At 31.2% G+C, this 22,345-nt stretch overlaps 1 protein-coding gene across 1 annotated transcript; it reads left to right on the top strand.

The window, feature by feature from the left end:
• Nucleotides 1-13,510: 13,510 nt before the first annotated feature.
• Nucleotides 13,511-22,166, top strand: LOC129940986 (sarcoplasmic calcium-binding protein). The gene is made up of 4 exons (XM_056049521.1): nucleotides 13,511-13,849; nucleotides 21,211-21,396; nucleotides 21,466-21,633; nucleotides 21,698-22,166. The coding sequence occupies exons 1-4, from the start codon at nucleotides 13,730-13,732 to the stop codon at nucleotides 22,067-22,069; spliced, it is 846 nt and encodes a 281-aa protein (XP_055905496.1). The 5' UTR covers nucleotides 13,511-13,729; the 3' UTR covers nucleotides 22,070-22,166.
• Nucleotides 22,167-22,345: the final 179 nt, after the last annotated feature.

Below are 22,345 nucleotides of genomic sequence, written 5' to 3'. Positions count from 1 at the left end.
TGGGGTAGGGCCTTGAGACCGAAAAAAAATTAATTTGAATATTTTTTCCCATGCCAATTAGAATTGAATTTTGTTTTTGTTGACTTATTTATAATTTATTTAAATAAAGATTTACTCTTGTGCCCTTAGATGAATATGAATTAAAAAAAATCTTGTCATTCACAGAATCAGTTGAATGATTTTCAGATGGATAAAGAATGATTTTGAGACAATTAGAGTTGAAAAGAAACACGCATTTTATAGGAAAAATTTCAAAATTGAAACTTCATTCGACCTGCTTTCTACTTAGCGGCTTATCGGATTCGCTAATCGGTGTTACTAAAAACTAACAACCTTGCATTCTTTGTATTCTTGAATTGAAAATTCAATTCCAGAACATAACATTTCCTAAGTATGATAGTAAATTAACCATTTTTCTTTCCTTTTAAGTTAAGTCCACTTCAATTAGTAAATGGCCAATTAAGTGAGGTATGTGCATTCTCTTTTTATACTCGTATTATTAATAACAAAACCGAAAGTCCATAAAACGTTGCAGTTAAATGAACATTTTGACCACTCGAACGTTTTTCTTTTTAATTTTGAAAAACAGAGTATATTTATTTTACTTAGGATTTTAAAACTGTCTAAGATGACCACTTTGCTGCCTCACATACCAACTCACTTTAAATAAGCGATTGTTTACTACAGACAATAAAAAAGATATTAAATATGCCTAGATGAGAGCCTTTAAAAAGAAATATTTTCTCTAAAAAAGTTTAAATTTAAGACATTCTGCAATAAATTCTTTAATAAATTAAAATATAAATAACTTAAAAAGAATCAGTTAATAAAATAGTTTCAGTATGAAATTATGGACTTAATTTGTCTCGGGTTTTATTTTTTTGTAATTGATAAAAGTGGTATAAATCCCTTTGGGTTTGAAAACCCGTTTATATTCTTAAAGCCTTTCAAAAAATTACATTGCATTTCAAAATCCATTAATCTAAAATACATCGTATACATTCTTTAAAATGTACCTTTATTTTTAAAGACTTGCAAACGCCAACCTTTAAATATCTCGAAATGTCTAAACAATTAAATTATACCTCTTTCGAAAACAACGGCTTAACAACGTTTAAGCATAAATTCTAAATATCTCCCTATCAAGTCAAGTCTACTTCTGTCAAAAAGACAGTTTATTATGTCTTTTCCTTCAACTGAAAGCTGAACTTTGTTGGGCTATGATTTACATATTCATTTTCTGCACAGCTTCATTTAAAGTTTTGTGTAAAAAGGTTCCTTGTTAGTTTGGAAAAAGAAAAAAGTAATATTTCTTTGCAATTAAAAATATAAATCATGCTGGACTTGTAGCTTGCCTTATAAGTGTTTTATAGTAAATAATGTTTTTGTTAGTATTTGTACTATGAACTTAAAGTAGAGGTTTGTGAAGTAAAGTTCTGAATTTTAAACTCATGACACATGAAAAGCTAAATAGTTGCCTTGGTCAAAATTCACGTTCAAAGGATGAAGTTGACTGCAAATGAAATCCCTTGTGTTGTCTGAACCTGCCCAATGAGACTAACCGATGCCCTACTCTGGAACAATTAAGATGCACAATGACGGGAAATATAGTACTAGCATGGGTACCAGGACATTCTGGTATCAAAGGCAATGAAATGGCAGATAATGCAGCCAGAGCTGCGCTACTTAATTTCCACTTGTTATTGATTCGCCAAATTGCTATCAATAGACGCGTCAAATCTATTTCGAGGAGCAAAAGATGGAGCTTGAAGTTAATTGGAATAACTGCAATCCACATCACCATCGCATTTCATATTATAATTAACTAACAAGGGAAAATTGCATCAAGAAATTTCGAATCAGAGTTGAAAAAACAATTTTTACGACCAAACACCTATACAATGGGCAGGTTCAGGCAACATAAGGGACTTCATTTGTAGTCAACTTTATTCTTTCAACGTAAATTCTGACTCAGGCATCTAGTTAGTTTTTCAAGTGTCATGAATTTCAAATTCAGAATTTTACTTTACAAACCTCTAATTCAAGTTCGTAGTATAAAAACTACCAAACAGTTTATTGTGTACAAAACACTTCTCGGGCAATCTACAAGTCCATCACTATTTGTATTTTAAAGAAATATTACTTATTTCTTTCTCAAATTGACAAGAAACCCTTTTATAGAAAACATTGAATAAAGTTGTGCAGAAAATAAATAAATCATAGAGTAATAAAGTTCAGCTTTCAGTTGAATGAAAGAAATGATGATTGACAGAAGTAGGCTTGACTTATTAGTTCGGGAAATTTTTCTTGACTAATTTTTCAGTGAACTTTCCATTAAAGCTGCCTTAATTGAAGGTATTTTTTATGCAGCTGACAAATCAGTTACTTTGTTGTCTGAACCTGACCAATAATGGACTCCCAGGATTGTGTGAAGCCTGTCATGAAGTTCTTCTATCACTGCAGATCAATCCTTCACTTGAAAGTACAATCATATTTAAAAAATTATCTACCATCCTTTGCCCAGCCGATCATAATACAATAGAAAGAAAAAACAGTACATTTATTGAAATCTAATGAAAACATTTCTGTTTTTTACTATAAATATTAACTTACTTACTTTCAACAATCACAAAGTAATTAAGTTTAAGTGTTCTAAAAGACGGCATCACTTAAGCACTATTTTTTTAGGTTAAGTATTATTTTATTCGTTGCGAGTGTTGATGATGTGAAACGCTAATAAAGTTTGACAGTTCGTATCAACTCCATTTTTTTTCGCGACGAATAAATTTGTTTTCTTAAATTTTTTAATATATGGTATTGAAAAGTAAAAGTATGCATCATAAATTAAATAGAAACTATATTGCTATCGTTTTGTGGAAATATGTCTTCAAACGTATATAAACTCACATTTTGGAATTCATTCGTCTTTAGTTGGTCGTGATCATGTGAATACTGCTTTATAATCTTGTTGCCCTTATTTGTAAATCTATAATATTATACATATACAATTCTCCTGTCACAGTGTTGATTTCTGCAAGGTTATTGATTCACAAGATGCTATCATTGACCCGATATTTTCTGATGTACACAGACAATATACAAATCATGAGTGGCCGGCAAAAAGAGCAATTTTAGCAGCAAAAAATGTGGTTATCAACGAATAAAATCTCAAGATACAACATTTGTTATCAGGAGACTTGGTATCGTACAAATCTATTGATACAGTTGTGGTGGATATTAATTTATTCACCTAATACTCAATCGCGTTAACTAAGTTGCATCGCATCATATATAAGTTTCTTGTTTGAACGCGACCATTATTTATTTTCAATTAATGAACGCGACCATTATTTACTTTCAATTAATGAACGCTTCCGATCTCGAAAATTCTGAACGCATCCTAAAACAGAACGTTTTTATTTCCAACAAATTATTATTATTCAACAAATTCATTCTGTCGCGGAACATCCAATCAGTTTCATGATTCACTTTCCAAATTCACTTTTGAATTTCGCGTTTTTTATTTCCAAGTTTTTCATTTATGACTGGAACTAAAACCGAAAGAACAGATAATAATGGAACTGAAAATGGTTAGAATACCGGCCATGCCGGGAATTTTGATTTTCACTACCGATCACAATACACAAACCCAAGCGAGTCCTCCTTTCGTAGAGTCAATTAAACTTCGACTTCCTACCTTTTGGAATACCAACCCAATCACCTGGTTTATTCAGGCTGAGGCACAGTTTACGGTACACAGGATATCTAGTTTCGAGACAAAATATTTTCTCACGGTAGCTTCTCTTCCACCAGACACCTGTGACTCAGTGATCGATATCCTCTGAAACCCACCTCCCACCGAAAAATATCAAGCTTTAAAAGCGGCTTTAATAGAACGCCATTCAGTTTCTGAGATAAAACGGTTGGAAACGCTTATCGATAAAGCGGATATCGGTGATCGAAAGCCGTCTGAGGTATTGCGTTCGATAAAAATGTTAGCCGGCACTAATTTTAATGATGATATTATTAAAAAATTGTGCATGCGTCGATTGCCACAAGCCATAAACATCGCATTACTTTCAGTAGGTTTGAAAACCTTAGATGAGTTAGCTTCCTTAGCGGACAAAATCTATGATGCATCTCAGGGTACATTTATCTCTAGTATTTCCTCGGTGCAACAAAATAATAACATTTCAAACGCTACTAATGAACTCGAACAAAGACTTAATAAAATTGAGTCAATGATCGAAGCTTTATCACTCAGCTCACGATCGCGTAGCAGAAGCAAGTCTTCCCAAAATTTTAGAAATAGAGACAACCGTTTTCGAAGTCGCGCTGTTTCAAATTCAAATTCAAGTTCAGCCATTTGCTGGTACCATAGACGTTATCGCAAAAACGCGAGAAAATGCGACAAGCCTTGCAATTTTGAAAAACAAAAATACCAAAAGCACACCTGTCACCCAAACTAAATAAGCCTGCTGTTGCAGCGGCAAACATGCAGACTCCTTTGAGCCGCCGCTTATTTATTAAAGATAAAAATTCAAATCTCACTTTTCTAGTCGACACAGGGGCGGATCTCTCAGTTCTACCACCAAATACTAAAAGGGGATCGGCATCCCAAAATCATTTATACTTACTATCACCAGCTAATGGAACTACGATTTCAACATTCGGCTCAAAATTATTAAACCTCGATATTGGTCTAAGGCGAAACTTTGTACACTCCTTTATATTAGCCTCGGTGAACAGACCAATACTTGACATTGTAAGGCAATAACAACACCTTTTGGTTTATTCGAATGGTTCCGCCATGCTATTCGGACTTCGAAATGCCGCACAAACGTTTCAACGTTTTATGAACGAAGTTTGTTTTGGTCTCGATTTCGTTTTCGCGTACATTGATGATCTTTTGATCGCCATTTAAAACGAAGAGCAATATACGCACCATCTAGAACTTCTTTTCAAAAGACTGGAGGAGTATGGAGTTAATATCAACCTGTCAAAGTGCGTTTTCGGTGCTTCCTCTCTAGAATTTTTAAGCCACACAATCTATGCTGAAGGTATTTCCCCCTTCGAAAGATCGTGTCGAAGCCATCTTAAAATTCCCAACACCTACGTCAATCAAACAGATTCAACGCTTTATAGGAATGATAAATTATTATCATCGTTTTATTCCTAAATTAGCACTAATAATCGCTCCACTTCACTCACACTTAGCACTCCTAACCAATTCAAAAAAATTAAAAAAATCTTTTTCGTGGCCTGAAACTCTTGACAGCAGCGTTTTTCATGAAGCAAAAGAAGCGCTATCGAAAGTAACCCTTCTATATTTAGCTCTCAAACACTTCAGGTTTTTCGTCGAAGGTCGTGAAGTTACAACTTACTGATCACAAACCACTCACTTATGCTTTGACCAGTAAAACGGAAAGAAGTCCGCGTCAAACACGTCACTTAGATATCATTTCCCAATTCATTGCCGACATACAGCACATTAAAGACAACGTTGTCGCCGACGCCCTTTCTCGTCTTCATGGTCCCGAAATATCTGCCATAAAAAGTCAAGAGCTAGATCTAGAAAAAATCGCCAAGTTACAATCCCCTGACCCAGAGTTACAAGAACTTTTAAAAAATGAAAAATCAAAGAAATCTTCATTCTCACTAAAAGCGTTCGAATCCCCTCAATTAAAAATCTATTGCGAAACTTCGAATAACAAAAACAGGCCTTTCATTCCTAGTTCCAATATACATAGCTTGTTATTGCTATTATTTTATTAACACCATATAATAAATGAAACACAAGTGAATGAGCTTTGTTATAAACGGTGATTTTTAAGAGCTTGAGAACTTTAAAAAAAAAAACGCATAAAATTTGCAAAATCTCATCGATTCTTTATTTGAAACGTTAGATTGGTTCATGACATTTACTTTTTGAAGATAATTTCATTTAAATGTTGACCGCGACTGCGTCTTAGGTGGTCCATTCGGAAAGTCCAATTTTGGGTAACTTTTTCGAGCATTTCGGCCGGAATAGCCCGAATTTCTTCGGAAATGTTGTCTTCCAAAGCTGGAATAGTTGCTGGCTTATTTGTGTAGACTTTAGACTTGACGTAGCCCTACAAAAAATAGTCTAAAGGCGTCAAGTCGCATGATCTTGGTGGCCAACTTACCGGTCCATTCCTTGAGATGAATTGTTCTCCGAAGTTTTCCCTCAAAATGGCCATAGAATCGCGAGCTGTGTGGCATGTAGCGCCATCTTGTTGAAACAACAAAAAGTTTGTTAGCATTGAACGATAGCGATCGCCATTCACCGTAACGTTGCGTCCAACAGCATCTTTGAAAAAATACGGTCCAATGATTCCACCAGCGTACAAACCACACCAAACAGTGCATTTTTCGGGATGCATGGGCAGTTCTTGAACGGCTTCTGGTTGCTCTTCACTCCAAATGCGGCAATTTTGCTTATTTACGTAGCCATTCAACCAAAAATGAGCCTCATCGCTGAACAAAATTTGTCAATAAAAAAGCGGATTTTCTGACAACTTTTCTAGGGCCCATTCACTGAAAATTCGACGTTGTGGCAGATCGTTCGGCTTCAGTTTTTGCACGAGCTGTATTTTATACGGTTTTACACCAAAATCTTTGCGTAAAATCTTCCATGTGGTCGAATAACACAAACCCAATTGCTGCCAAAATTTCAAATTTAAAATGATTTTGGAAAAAAAATAAGTAAATCTAGACTTTTTGACAAATAAAATGGCATTTAAATTTTTGAGAAAAACTTATTTTGCAGGTATATTTTTAAATCTTTAAATATAGGGAATATTTTTAAACAAACTTTTTGATAAAAAAAATATCAAGTTCTAGCATTTTGGTTTTCTGTTGAATACAAAAGATCTTAAAAATTTACATGAATCTACTTTTGAAGTGAATTTGCTTTGGAAGCTCTAGAACTAATATTTAAACACGAATTTCAATAATATAAATGTCCCAAAAACTAATGCCCAATTGAAAAACATAATAAACGGGCCATTTCTTTTGGTATACAAGCTTTGAATCGCTTGAGATTTATAGTGAAAATAGATTCTGAAACAAAACATATAAACGTTTCTTCCCAACTTATTTTTTTACCTTAAATTATTTTAATTTAATTTTTTAGAGATATTATGTTCTTTAAAGCAATTATTTCCTTAAATTCTAGAACCAAACATTTTTCTCTCAAAAATTTTAAAGTTTTCTTGACTGCTTTTAAGATAATTATAGACTCCTGAAAATTTAGTTCGAAGAAACTTCGTCAAAAAAGCCCGACATTTCTTTATATCAGATCCTCTCTCATTTTCTGGATTTTTAAACTTTTTTAGCGTTCTTAGCATAAATAGAAATTTATTTAAGAAAAGAATATTTTAATTTTGGAAAAAAAGCTACGTTTCAAAACAATTTCTTACATTTCTGCGTGAATTGCAGCAAAACCCCCTAAACTATTAGGTGTGTACCATCAACTGAGCGCTCCGAGCGCTCAACTATTTTTTTAAGTGAGACAATAAATCTCAGCTGAGCACTGAGATTTTTTTTGCGGAGATCTCTGAGACAAAAAATTCATGGATTCATTTCTCAATTTGCTTGCTCACCCAAAACAGCTGTTTAGTTGTCATTTGTCTGGTGTGGCGCGTAATTTAAATAATTTTAAAGAAAACAAATAAAATTTAAACATTTTTATAAATTAATTAACATGAGTGAAGAAGTTCAGCAAATTTTTGAGGTCGACGGGGTGCAATATCTTTTGGTCGCGATACAGCCGAAAGTTTAGATGTATTGATAACTGGTAAGCATAACTACTCGTAGAACTACCGAAAAGCAAATGTTTTTTTTTAACTAACTATCTATCTAATACTTTTTTCTTTCTATTTAAGACCCCGTAAGAAGCTGGCAAAAGAAAATCTCGATATATTTGTTAAATTGAGGAAGCGGGAAATCAAGATCGAAGAAGACCGAAACGATTTACTTCACCAAATCTTACAAAAAAAATAAAAAATAAGATATTTTATAAAAAAAAAGCTATAAATAAAGCTACATAATTTGCTGAAGAGCTAAGAACCTGAAATGTCTGGTCATGGTCAATATACTTACTGTTCCTTTATTAATTTTGCCTTATATTGTATCTTAAGTTTTTATTTTTTTACCTATAATGAAGTTGTTTTGTTAATTTATTTATGTTAATCTATTATTTTCCAAGAATGAAGTTCTTTAGTTTGGAATTTTTTTTATAAATGTTTAAGTTAAGTATTTATTTTTAAAATACAAAATTAGATTATAAGATTTGCATACACTTCATAAAAAAAAAATTAGTTAAACTGAGAGCGTCTTTTTTTTGGAATGGGGGCTTTCCTTCCAGCAGCGTCATTAGCTGTTCTCTTTTAGAACTAACGTTGTTTTGAGCGGATGATTGAATGTTATCTTCATCTTCGCTTGAAGAATCACAGTTGTTAGCTGACTCAACTAGATGGGAATCGTCCTGAAATACATACATATATACAAATTGAATTAAAAAGCATTTATGTAAAAATCAACTTTTGAATACTTACTTTTTGCATAATTATAAAGTTATGCAGTATGCAAATGCTGCAATTATTTACTCTAAAAGATCCATATCGCTCATATCCAAATATTTAAGCCTACAGAATTTTCTCCGACCCGAGCAAACTCTGTTATTAAACATAGTTTGCCTATTGGTAAGCCTTCCGTTGTTTTTAAATGGAGTCACTATGTTGTCACTATGACTCAACGTATACAAAGTTTTACTTTTTTTATGAATGGCCTGAGTTTCTGGAAGATGTGCTTCTAATAGTCCTACCAAAGTCTTAACAAATATATGTATCAATAAATACAACAAATCAAAATAATTGTATTGTATAAATACAAACCTCAAAACTAGCTCTTCGCATTCGAAAGTGAAGACTGAATTCATCCTCGGTATAGTTTGGTAGAGTGTGGTGATACAAGTTTTCCTCGTAAGGTCTATAAAACCTTCCATTAAAAAATACTTCCTTCCTGTCTTGAAATGATTCGGCAATAAACATATCTAATCAAATAAGAAAGTATATATAATTAAAAAAAAAACTTTTGTATTTTGTTAGGTAGGTAGGTATGTACTTACCACTATCAGCATCCTTACTATCATCGCTTATAAGGAGTTCCATCAAAATCTTTTCATGCTCCTCATTCCTTTTTTTATTTCTTATTTTATCTGATGAACTACTTAAAATTTGACGCAAAACTTGTTCTTGTTTGTTATCCATTTTAATAGTTTTTTTTTTTCCAAAAGTTACAAAGAATTATCAATAGAAAAAAATAATAAATTCACATCAAAAACTACAATTCACAACATATGTTTTTGACCGCATATGTTTGTACGGAGATTCTTGTCCCACAAAACGTTTCTGCCTCCGTCAATCTGACATTGAGAGCTCACTGAGCGCTCAGTTGATGGTATAAGCCTATTGTGTTTTAGCTCTTAATATGGCATATTAAGAAAACTTTTGGAATCTAGGAATGCTTTCATATGTAGGGAGTCATCCAAATTAAATAGTTAGACCATACCTTGCGGGACAACAGTGTTCTAAAATAATTTGATAACTAATGTCATTTTAGCAATTGAAATGTGTAAAGGTTAGGTTAATATACTCGTACACATTATGTTATTTAAATTTTTTTAGCCTTAAAAACATTTTTAACATTAAAAAAAATGTTAAGCATTGAGTAAAACTCATCTAAGTATGTGAACAACATTAGGATGAAAAGTCTGGATTCGCCCTTGTTTTGGCCCACACTAATTAAAATGATCGTGGGTGATATTCACAATAAATTAAATAAAATCTATTGTAAATATTCCTGTTTTTAACTATAAATGTTAGCTTAAAAGTCATTTGCAAAATAATTATACAATTTGTTGTTTTGTGTTCTAACTAAGCTTTTAAAAAAAACGTTTTTTTACTGTTATTATCATTTTTAAAATGGCATATTTTAAAAACTTAACGTGGAAAAAAATTTAAAGACACAATTCAAATACCTAATGATTTGAAAAAAAAAACTATTCTTTCGTTTGTACAGCTGAAAAATGAAAGTAAATTCGTCGACCAGTGTATTATTATTGCCAAGTTGTAAACAGCTGACTTAGCCTATTCTTAACAGAACCAAAATAATATAGTCTTTCACTTTCAACTAAGTGGTATCACAATGGGCCATTAAACTGGCCTAAGTGTGCCCAAATCCATCATGGACAGCCACTTCAACCTTACCTAACCTTCCCTTTTAACTTCGTGTTGTTGCTTTTTGTGAGCTACAAAAATTCTGTTTACACCAAACCTTATAAGAAAATCCTTTTTTTTAAATCTTCGTCTCATAGTAGTAAACACTTTTCCGATAAGAGTTTTCATTTTGATATGAAAAAATGAAAAAAAAAACATATGATATGTATTTCATTGTAAAGAAACATAGATTCCATTATCAATGAAGAACAATATGAGCCTAAAACCCGCCTCTGACATTAAAATTAAAAATGATTGTAACACCGTAAGTTTTAGTTTTATACTCCGAGACAAATTTTCATTCTGATAAGCTGTCATCTTGAAAAATATTCTTCTATTTTTACATCAAAATTGAACACTTCCGTTACCGACTTGATTCCGGATTTCTGATCAGTGATCAGTGATCAGCTTTTCAACTCGGCATCGACACAAACTAATTAAATAAATACGTTTATCGGTAGGTACCTCGTACATGTTGAGGTTCACGTCCACACTTTCATAATGCGTTCATTAAAACCCTCTGGGGCACACTTTCCCCTACACAATTTTTGGATGATCGAGTGGACTGGGCAAAGGGCGTCCAAGCTGGAGTTTAGTGAATACCAGTTCAACTTCAAAAACTGCAGGTCACACCAATACAATCAAGTCTTTTAATCTCACTGTTTATGTTTGATTTAGAATACGTGCTCCCATGACCATATGCGTTCAAAACATACGCACACAACTACTATTAACGCAAGTGCGTTATAATCAAAATGACTTAAATGCTAATAAGAACTCACACACTAATACCCACGAATGTATGTACAGTTGTGGTCATATAATTGAGTCGCTAAAATAGGAGTTATTTTATTTAGTTAAAAGTTTACAAATATTAAATAAAATGTTATTATTTTTTTAACTACATTATTCACGTAATTTAATTATTTGCTATTCATAATTTATACATATGTCTTTAAAAATAACTTATCACTAAAAAGCAGTTTGTGAAGAAATTTGTTTAGATTTCATAAACTGAAGTTTTAATTTTAGTATGAGTACAAGTATCTTAAAAAATTGGTACATTTAAATGTTATAATAATTTGTCTGTAATTTAATTTGTACTTTTATTTAATTTATATTATATTCTACGTTATTGTTATTTTAAATTGTATGTTATTATATTTTGTTTTATTGCTTAATAACTAATAACACAGTATACCAAGTAATGAGCACGTTTTTTGTGCTGATAATTATGTGGTTTTAAAATAAACCTTTTTAGGCAAAGAATAAATATAGATCTTTGAAATTTTGTTTTGCATTTAATAAGCTTTAAATCTCGTTTTACAGTTTGTACCTAGCTTTGTTGGAAATCCACTTTGTAACGATCAGTGCTGCACATTGAATCCTGTTGAATTATTCTCTAGAGTGAAGCCTTATTCATAAATTACGATTTCAAAGCAGGACACTTTAAAACCTTAACATAATTACATTCAAACCATAATTTGACCATCCGAAAGTTTAGATTATTAATCTACAATAATGTCGCAACGTCTGGAACTACGGAAAAGTTACAAACATTTTTTTTTACAAAATAGCGACTGCCTAAAAAAAAAAATTACCACTAAAAAATAAAAATTTGGGGATGGCCGTAGTTCTGGACGTAGACAAGTCCCTAAAGAAGACTCTCTTAAAATTTCAAGTAAATCGGTTAGGCAGAACCTGAGAAATCGTGGCTATCAGATTCAAAAAGTCAGTTCTGAGAAAAACGCGTTTAAAGTACCCCGTTATGTCTTTTGTTCTATTAGTTGCAGCCCAACCGATGTGGATGGCTGCTTAGCAAAATACTTATTTCTCCGAAAATAATTTGAATTTGGGAAAATCCTCTCGTAGACATATTCTTAAATCTTAAACTATGAAAATATGACAAAAAAAATCGATTTTTTTTATTTCTAGACCAGCTTAAGTGAAAGACGCCTGATTACCAAACACGTTAAACTTACATTCCTAACTCAAAACGATCAAATTCCAATTGTTAAAGATGTTAAGTATAGTGTAGTACCCGTGGCATAATGGTTAGTACGTTGGACTGTCATGCGAGAGGTCTTGGGTTTGAGCCCTGCCGGTCCACCTAAAGTTGTATTCACGGGTACTGCCTCTTGCGAGGAATTGACAAATTCTTCAAGAGTAATTCTTGTCATGAAAAAGTGGTTTCTCAAATTAGCCGTTTGGATTCGGCATATAAACTGTACTTCCCCTCCCTCCCTTCAATTACTTGCACACAGAAATGGTTAAGAGTTGTAAGTCACTAGGCCCTGGTTCTCTACGGACTGTTGCGCCATGTTCTTAATTCACTTTCTTATGATTTGTTTCGATATCTCTTCATCTTTATTTGGTCTGTAATTTATACCAATACCGATGTCAGGAACCATCCGCTTTCCTGAACCTAGTTATCATCCTCAATTCTTACAAACATCATAACATAATAATATAGAACACGTGAACCTTGAGAAACCTTGAGAAAACTTTAAGATTAAGTGCAGATCCAGATGATTTTTCACCTGCAATTGAATTTTAATTTTGTCCATTTTAGTACTGTATTACTAATTATCAAATTTCCAGTTAAACTTCTGTAAAAATTAAGAAACAGTTACATTTGAAAATATTTATCCCGATTGAAAGTTAATAATAAAATAAACTGAAATGAACTGAATGGTTTAGTTTTTTTATCTACTTACAAAAACTTAGATTGCAAATACAGATTTCCTTGAAAAATTGATTTTTTGTGGCGCATGGAACACGATTGAAATTGTTTTATTTTGTTGTCATTCTATTAAAGTAACTGGTAACCGCATAGACCTGTCACGTTCCCAGCTAAGATGATTTGATCTTAAATCGAAAATAATTCCATTTATTTTGTCCCACAGAAAGCATGAACAGAATTTTTTTGACAGTTCTACGTCAAGAATAAATTGATTTATCTTAGCCAATGAAACCCCCATAACATTATTTTTCGATTGAATTTTATTTTTCTCACATAAACAACAGTCGTAAATGATCGTTAAAGAAGAGAAATCCAACTTGATGGAAGAAACATAATATTATTATGTTTTTGTTCGTATTGTGACTTAATTCTATAACCACAACTGTGTATATTATATACATTTCTTTTCAAGAGATAATGACGTGGGGTATTCGGATTCCAAATTTCCATTAAGAATTCTCTGCGATAGCGATCGGTTGGATTTTTGTGAATATCAAACTTTGTAAATTTGAATATAGTTTTAGTTCGATTTCAAAACTTACAAGGACAAGTGTAAACACAAAATAATATTTTGGGTGTTAAAAAGTGATTTTGAATTTATTTTCAAATATATTATATAAGTAAACACTAAAAATTAACTGAAGAATTCAAAACTATTTTAATATTCGTTACATTTTGGAAAAAAATGGCTCTGTCGTTTGTAAGATTAAATATTTTGAGGACTTCTCGCGAACTCATCAATCCCAAAAATGTTACCGGATCTTTTGGAATGTTCAATAAAAGGATTATGAAAAGTGAAATAAGAGTAAGACATTAATTTAAAAAAAAATAAAAAAAGAAGATGATAAATCTTAAAACTTAGGATACATTTCTTAAACACCTCAGATAAGTTGCAGAGATCGTTGAACTAACATAAACAACATGGTTTAGGTTTTATCGGTAGACGAATTTAAATAATAGATTCAAATGAAAGGCGGTTATGTATTCCACGTGTAAATGTTGTCAAACTTCTATTTTTTTTTCGTACATGAATATATTACATTACGGTTGCCACTTTGGCCATTTGTAACGATATTTGATCATTGTTTTAATTGAAATTGAATACTTTTAATTTACTTTAGATAAAAGCTTTTGTATGCTGTGATGTGCATGTGTACTAATTTGACACACTGCATTACATTACGTCTGTTCTTTTTGTAACTATTGTTTACAATCGGTAAATATTGTCGTTCGACGTCATCTTAGCGTTCTTAAACTCATTGTTAAAGTGTCAAATGATGTTTGAACTGTCAAATTGAATGATTTGTTTACAAACAAGTTTTTTCTCGTCTTGGACTAAAACAATTAATTTAAAAGCCATTTTCCATCTAAATGAAACCTTAAATGTTCACTAACCAAAGTTTTCTTGTTGGTGTCTCCCTTTGCTTTTCATCCTTTTGTCAAAAAAACCTGAGCATTTGTTTAAGAAAATGTATTTTATCGCATCATTTTTTTCTAAGCTGAAAGCTGATATTTTTCTGTGGTTATTCCTTTTGTGATTTAAAATTTTGTATACAATTTTGTTCAATTTTGATATTTTAGTTTGACAGATCAACAGTTTTTAACTTTTGTCATTTCTAAATGATTGTAATAAATTGCAATAATTCGTAACAATGACAATATTCAAAAAAATACTAAACACGATTAATGTCTTAAATTTTTCTTTGATAAATACATAATTTATTGGCAGATGATTGAAAAACTCAAAATTGTGTTCTTAAATAATTTCTAACGTACTTTCAAGGCTTTCGCTTCTTGTCTTTTTACAAAACATAAAAAGAAGATAGGATAGTTTAAACATATTTACTTACAAATCCCTCCTACTTCCAAAACAAACCAAAAGATCAGGGTAAGAAACAGAGTGATCTTGTAGCTTCTTCAGACTTCAATAATTTGAACATTTTGAACTAAATTTTATTTTCAATTTTTGGACCCAAAATTTAATTTGGCAACAGTGACACACATACATACGTACTTACATAAGAAATTAAATTTGTTTGGTGATGTTGTTTGTATGTGTAGTTATTGATAAAGATATACCACGTTCCCAAAAATCAACATTTCGGATTTGTTCCATTATTTTTTATGATTTTTGGGCTAGCTATAGGGCTACTGGCTTGGCTTTTGTTTATGGTAGGTAGATATTGGATCTTGGGTTGTTGATTTTTGTTGTTTTACTTGTTTCGGTTGCATTTTCGGCGTTTTAAATTGTTTTTCAATGCTTACGATGACTCAGTGTTTTCTTCAAGTTTGGATAAGAAAGGGCTGGCTGTGTCTTTGAGATGTTGTGACCATTTTCATCAATGTGAGGGATTTAAGAATTAGACAATAAAAAAATGTGGTTAATGGAAGTTTGGTGGTGTATATAAAAGAATGCAAATATTAAGTTAACTTAAGACCTTTTATTGTAACAGCTGTTTTTTTTGCAACAATTGTTTAACCACTGACTAAGAAATATTTGTTTATAATTAACAACAACAATATAGAGGTCACAATATTATTTATAAATGGTTTGTTTTACCAAAATGTTATAGCTTTTATTTTAAATTATTGTTAGAAATTCTTCGTTATTGTTTCGTTATGTTGCGATTAGGATTTATAAAAGGTTTTTTATCTTTAAATTATTCGTTTTGTTTAAAGGTTCCTTTTGGTGGTTCATGAGCATTATAAATTTGTCATTATTATAATACATTAATTTTGTGTATGCTAAAACTTCAAAATTGTCCAGAGTATCGAAATAAAATAAGAGAAGGGAGATAAATTATTTTGTTCTATGTATATAGGAGGATTCGACAGGTTAACAATATTTTTTAAATATTTCGTGTAATTTCAAATTTAAAAGTTTTGCATAAGTTTAACTGTTTGTTTAAGCAAGAAAGAACCATCATTAATTTGTCCTTATAAATATGTTTTCGAAAGTTACAACCTTTTATCTAATGTCTTTCGAAATGTCAATTCCTCCTTCCTTGAAGGATGATTCGTGTCAAAACCTCCTTTCAGTTGACTTTTGGAAAATAATTTAAAAAAAAATAAAGAGTTGTTGCTCACCAATATTTATAGTATAATATTATTTACAAACAGATCCACGTGTTGTAAATTTCACTTTAAATAACTAAAACTACTTACTACCGAAACTGCAATTAGTTTAGTTATCTCAAATATTACATCAAATGGACTCAAAAACAATTATTCTTTCTATTTCACACAACCACAATGATCAGATCACAGTTATAATTTGTTGGTAGCTCAAATCAATCGTAACTATCTTCGTTTTTTCATAACTAAAGTGCTGCCAATGTCTACACTTTTTTAGAAAAGTCCTGATGTCAATTCCTCCCACGTGTCCAATCCTCCTCGACTTTACCCTAGTAAGAGTGAAATCAACCTGCGAAAAAAATATTTTCGATTTTAATTTTCGTCTCCCGAATTTGTCATCCTCAACTCAAGATTTTCAACTCCAACTTAGAAGAAATGGATTTCGTTTTATCTCAGACAGATAAGGTATCCGGATACGTTTTTGTTAGTGTTTTCGTTTAAAGGAACAAAGGTATCCAACAATGGCTGTGTTCAATCTCGGACAGATAGGGTATCCGGATACCTTTTTGTTAGTGTTTGACGTGTCAAATAACAGCTAATCAAAAAGAAACTAAGCTGTCAAAAAGGAATCCAAAGGTATCCAAGAATTTCTAGGGGTATGTAGGTATCTGACAGAACAGCACATTCAGCACATGGTTAAATTTAAAGAAATTTGAAAATTGATTTTACCTTTTTGTATTTGTTAGTAAACAAAAAGATACAAAATGTTAGTTGAAGTTGTAATTGAGGATGTTCTGTACTTAACAGACGATGAAGATGCTATTTGCCTCCAAATTTTAGAAGTTAATTAAGATCTATTTTCTTTTAAGATAGTTTTCTGTTAAACGTTAATCGTTTAAAACCTGATATTTCGAAGAAAATTATTAATCGTATAGAATTCCACTTGAGCTAAGAGTGAAATGTACATAGATTACAGATTATCTCGCACCTATCAATTCACCATCATCCGACGAATCAGTTGAATTATCCATTAAATGTTTTATCTTACAACAATTTTGACTTTGAAACTTAAATGTTTCTCGGCATTTTATGAACAGCTGAAAGTTGTTTTTATTTTTTGACAGTTTTCTCAATAGAGCTATCCAACTCATTCAACAAGGTATCTAAAAATCCACCTATCCAAGATAATCTATCCAACACGAGATTGGCAATTTCTGATATACATAAGTGGGTATCTGACACAACTGCTGATTTAACATATAATTGAATTTGAAGGCCCGAAAATTTATTCTAAATTTGTATGCTTATGGCAAAAATCAAGTGCTTTTTGTGAAGATTTGAAAGTTGTTTTTAGTTTTTGTCAAGCTATCTTAATGTTGGTTTCCAACTCGATCAATAAGGTATCTCAAAATCCACCTAACCAGGATAAGCCATCTTGGACCCCTTATTTTCCTAAATTTTACAAATGATTTACCTAGTATTTTCCTCAATTCATCAACTTCTTTTCGCTGATGATTTGAAGGTTTTTCGTTGCATAAAATCTATCAATGACTGTCATATTTTACAAGACGATATTTCAAAACTATCCCAATGGTGCACCAAAAACCAATTTTATTTAAATGTCGCTAAATGTCAATGTTTTTCTTTTTGCCGCAACTTTTCTGAAATCATCTTTGAATACAAAATTAAGAATCAAGTTCAAGATATTGGTGTAGTTTTTGAGCCTAAACTTAAATTTATAAAGTACATTGAATTTAGTGTATCCAAAGCAAATTCAATTCTCGGTGTTATCAAACGCAATAGCAAAGACTTAAAAGACCCTTTTACTCTTAAATCGCTGTTTACCTCAAAGATCAATCTTGGAATACTGTTGTGTAATCTAGAACCCTTTTTATAACATTCAATCTAAGAGAATTGAAATTGTCAAAAAAAAGTTTACAAAATTTGGGTGGAACATCGAAACTCCATCATACAAAACTAGATGCCAACTTTTAGCTATTCAATCACTTGAAAATACCCGTAAAATGTTTTCTTTGATGTTTATAAGTGATATTTTATCATATCATATCAAATTCCCTTTTTCATTGTCTTTAATAAATTTGTATGCTCCACGCGACAACTTCGAAAAAGTTGTTTGTTTAGAGAAGATGAACACAGAGTTAATTACGCGAAAAATGAACCAATAACCCGCTGTGTCAAAAAACTAACTTAATTTTAAATTGTACTGATTTTTAATTTTGTACTGAATTAATTAGATCTTCTTTGAAAAATAAACTACTACAGTATTTTCATTTCAATTGATTTTATATTTTGATTATGTATGATGAATTAATCACATATTTTATTTATTTATAACTTATTGACTTAAGTTTATTTAATAAATTGTAAATCTTATATGAATAAATAAATGAACATAAACGCAGCCATGGAAAAACTGACTACTTAATTTCAATAACGGTTTTGGTCAGTCAAAGTTCTGCATCAATTTGTTCTTATCCGCTTAGAATATTAATTAAGAACCATTTTATTTACTCGAAGTTGAAATCAACCAGCGAGAGAATTTTCTAAATCGATTTCGATTTTTAGTTTTCCCTGAATTTGTCATCGTCAACTCCAGATTTTAAAAACCAAAGTTTATCAACTTAAAAAAATTGACTGCATTTAATCTTACACAAATACCTTTTTGTTAATGCTTTACCTGTAAAGGAACAGCTAATCCAAAACAGGAAACAACAAAAAAGGAATCCGAAGGCATAACTGCTGATTTAAACAATTAAATTTAAACGAACCCGAAGATGAATTTTTAATCTATTTATGTATATGTTTTTGGTAAAAATCGGTTGAATTGAAGCTATCTATAATAAATGTTATTCCTCAATAATCTTGTAACACGAAATCTAAATGTCTGTCTGCTTTTTGTGAAGAGCTGAAAGTTTGTTTCATTAAGGTATCCAACTCGGTCAATAAGGTATCTCAAAATCTACCTAACCAATTTTAACAAAGCCATGGAAAGGCTATATCCTTTGCTGTAATCGAAAACGTCAATGACGTTTAAGTTCAGTTAAAGTTGAGCATAACCTGAGGATTTTTATTTTTAATCCCTGATTTTATGTTTATTTACTCAAAGGTGAAGTTTTGTAATGGGTCGGATTTTCGACTTTTCAAGGTTCCTAGAGTCGAAATAAAAGATTTTTAGAAAGATTTAAGTAGAGATAGGTCTGTCTGTACGTTCGCGACGTTTTTTTCGTCGTCCATAGCTCAAGAACCAGAAGATATATCGATTTAAAATAAATGTTGTTATACAGATAATAAGGCAGGAAGATGCAGAAAGGGCTCTCAAGAAAATTGCGTGGGTGTTTTTTTTACCATAGCAGTTTGAAAAAAGGTGAAAATTTTGGTTAACCCTAAAAATCTTGCGAACCAAAAACGCTAGAGACTTGAATTAAATTTTATATAATAAATTGTAACGTGATATCAAAAAAGTATATTTTTTGAAAAAAAAAACTATTTAACGGTTTTTTTTTATAAATCAAAAAAAATGTTCATCTCCATAATTTTACTACTAAAATTTTGTGCAACGAAGAATAATATTTTTGATATCTGATAAAGTTTTGAGAAGAATCGAATTGACAGATTTTTTTACAAAAAATAAAAACTTAAAAAAAAATGTATAAAAGTTGGTAAAAATTAATTTTCAACTCAAATATCTTTTCAAAAATTGTAGATATTGGCTTGAAACTTCTTTCATCTTTCAAAAAATATTGTTGTTAACATTCAGTAAAATTTTAAAAAAATCGAAACGACAGTTTTTGTACAAAAAATTAAAAAAATAAAAAAAAGTTGGTAAAAATTGATTTCCGAATCAAATATCTTTGCAAAAATTTATCTGATAAGAAATATTGTTTTCGACATTCGATAAAATTTTGAAAAAAAATCAAATTGACAGTTTTTTTTACAAAAAATAAAACTCTAAAAAAAAAAATACTAAAATTTGGTAAACATTTACTTTCGACTCGAATAGCTTTTCAAAAATTAAAAATATTGGTTTCAAACTTATTTTATTTCACAGAAAATATTGTTTTCGATATTCAATAATTTTTATATAAAAATCTAACAGTCCGTTTTTAGAACGCAAATTTGGTAAAAATTGATACGAGTTCCAGTACATATAGACAAACTTTTAAGCAAGACAAATCGACAGACGGGATAGGAAGTTATCAGTGTGGGTCTTTTTTATTAAAAAATATGACCGTTCAAATTATGTGTGAAACCCTACACTACATAAACGACTAAAACGCGTTGCAAGCATCGATTCTATTGATGTAATTTCGACCACTTATTGACGGTGACAGTCTTTCTATTGCCGTTTTCGACGAAGTAAGTTCTAATCACACGTCCGTACCAAAGACCGCACCAAACAGTGACTTTTTGTAGACGTAATGGCTTCTCTTCAATTACTTGAGGATTCTCAGAAACCCAAATAGTAATCCATAATGTAACGTAAGACAGCCCTCATTCCTGAGAACGACGAGGAATCGACACATTTGGTCTTTGGCAACACTAACACTTACTTACAGCGATATTTTCAGTGAACAAACGAAACGATGATGCACAGGCCTTTCAACATCTGTAACCAATCCAATCTCTTTAAATTTCTTCACAATTTTGCTAATTTCTTTCCTCTTAAAGCACAGTATGTGGCTGGGGCAGAATCACCGTTTTTGTAGTATGTAGGTTTTAACACAGTGTATGCGTTGTCCGATAGTTAAACGATCCATTTTCGTAAATGACAGACTTTTAATTTTAAAAAAAATGGTTTAACAACTTAATTTGACGGATGTTGAATTCGGGCCCTATGCTTTTGAAACCGCAAAATGGATAACCCGTTACATACGATAATTATTTCGATACGATTTATTTAAAAATTATAACGATCCAATGTTTTATTAATACCTATTATAGAAGTAGCATTTCTGAAGTCAGATACTTGTTTATAACAAATGAACAATGAAATATATCCACTTAAATTTAACTACATATATGAATTGTATTTTGCTCTAATTATTATTATTATTAATTGTTGTTTTATAGATGTTCTCATTGCTGAAGATTATTCATAGCCAAAATGATACTCTAACTAACGCAGTCCGACAATATTCGAAAAGCTCTAAACCAATTTATTCACATGACCTGGAGTCAGATTCAGATTCCGATTCGGATTCAGATGAAGAGTCGTCCCATAAGAAAAACCTAAGACAAATAAGAAATTCACAAAGAGTAAGTACAGAATTATATTAACAAACAATAACTTTTAAACAATATAACGTATGTATACTTAATTTTCAGGGAGAAAGTGAATTTTGGCGCCGAAAAATGCGGACCCTTCATAAAATTTTGGATGTTAATCGTGACGGTGTCATTTCATTTGATGATTACAGTCTGCTCGCTAAAAGATTCACTGATGTAGGCAACTTATCCCCAGAAATGTCTGCAGAGTTCCTCGAAGTTATGAAAGTAAGTTGTGAATACTCATTCTATTTCTTATCATTAAATCTTAACATAATTGTTTTGTAAACAGCAAACTTGGGAAGAACAATGGGGTGAAATAAATCCGTACAATCTTATTACTGCCGAACAATTTTTAACTGAAGTACATCATAAACTCAACGATAGGGAATTAGTGAACAAAATTGGAAGATTTCTTCCGTACATCTTTAAGGCAGTCGATATTGATCACACTGGTAACTTGAATCTGGATCAATACAAATTATTCTTCCGTTGTCTTGGACTCACTGATGAGGACGCGGCTATATCCTTTGCTGTAATCGATAGAAATGGTGATGGTCAGCTATCACTAAATGAATTCGTTCATCTCGGACGACAATATTTCCTTACGGAGAACGAACGTAAGATATCGAAAATGTTTTGGGGTCCATTGGTTCAACATTAATAGTAGATATATTTTATTGTAAACCATTCTTTATATTATCTGTATTTTTAGTTAATCTAAGAAAATAAAGAAATATATTACTGTTAATTATAAATAATTACTTAAATTTGATTGCCTAATTTATATTACGTTCATATAACCACTCGCAAGCACAAAGCAATAAAATAGGAGTATCAGGGGACAGTGCCAAAGAGAGTCCTCTTCAGATAACATCATCAAAAGAAAGATCTTTTCGAACTCTATGTTAAGTTTTAGGTTCTCGTAAATTGAAATTAC

Source organism: Eupeodes corollae, chromosome 1 (assembly GCF_945859685.1).
Source record: "Eupeodes corollae chromosome 1, idEupCoro1.1, whole genome shotgun sequence".
In the NCBI taxonomy this organism is placed as follows: domain Eukaryota; kingdom Metazoa; phylum Arthropoda; class Insecta; order Diptera; family Syrphidae; genus Eupeodes; species Eupeodes corollae.
Note: the sequence above shows the minus strand (reverse complement) of the source record. Positions and strands in the feature narration are given on the sequence as shown.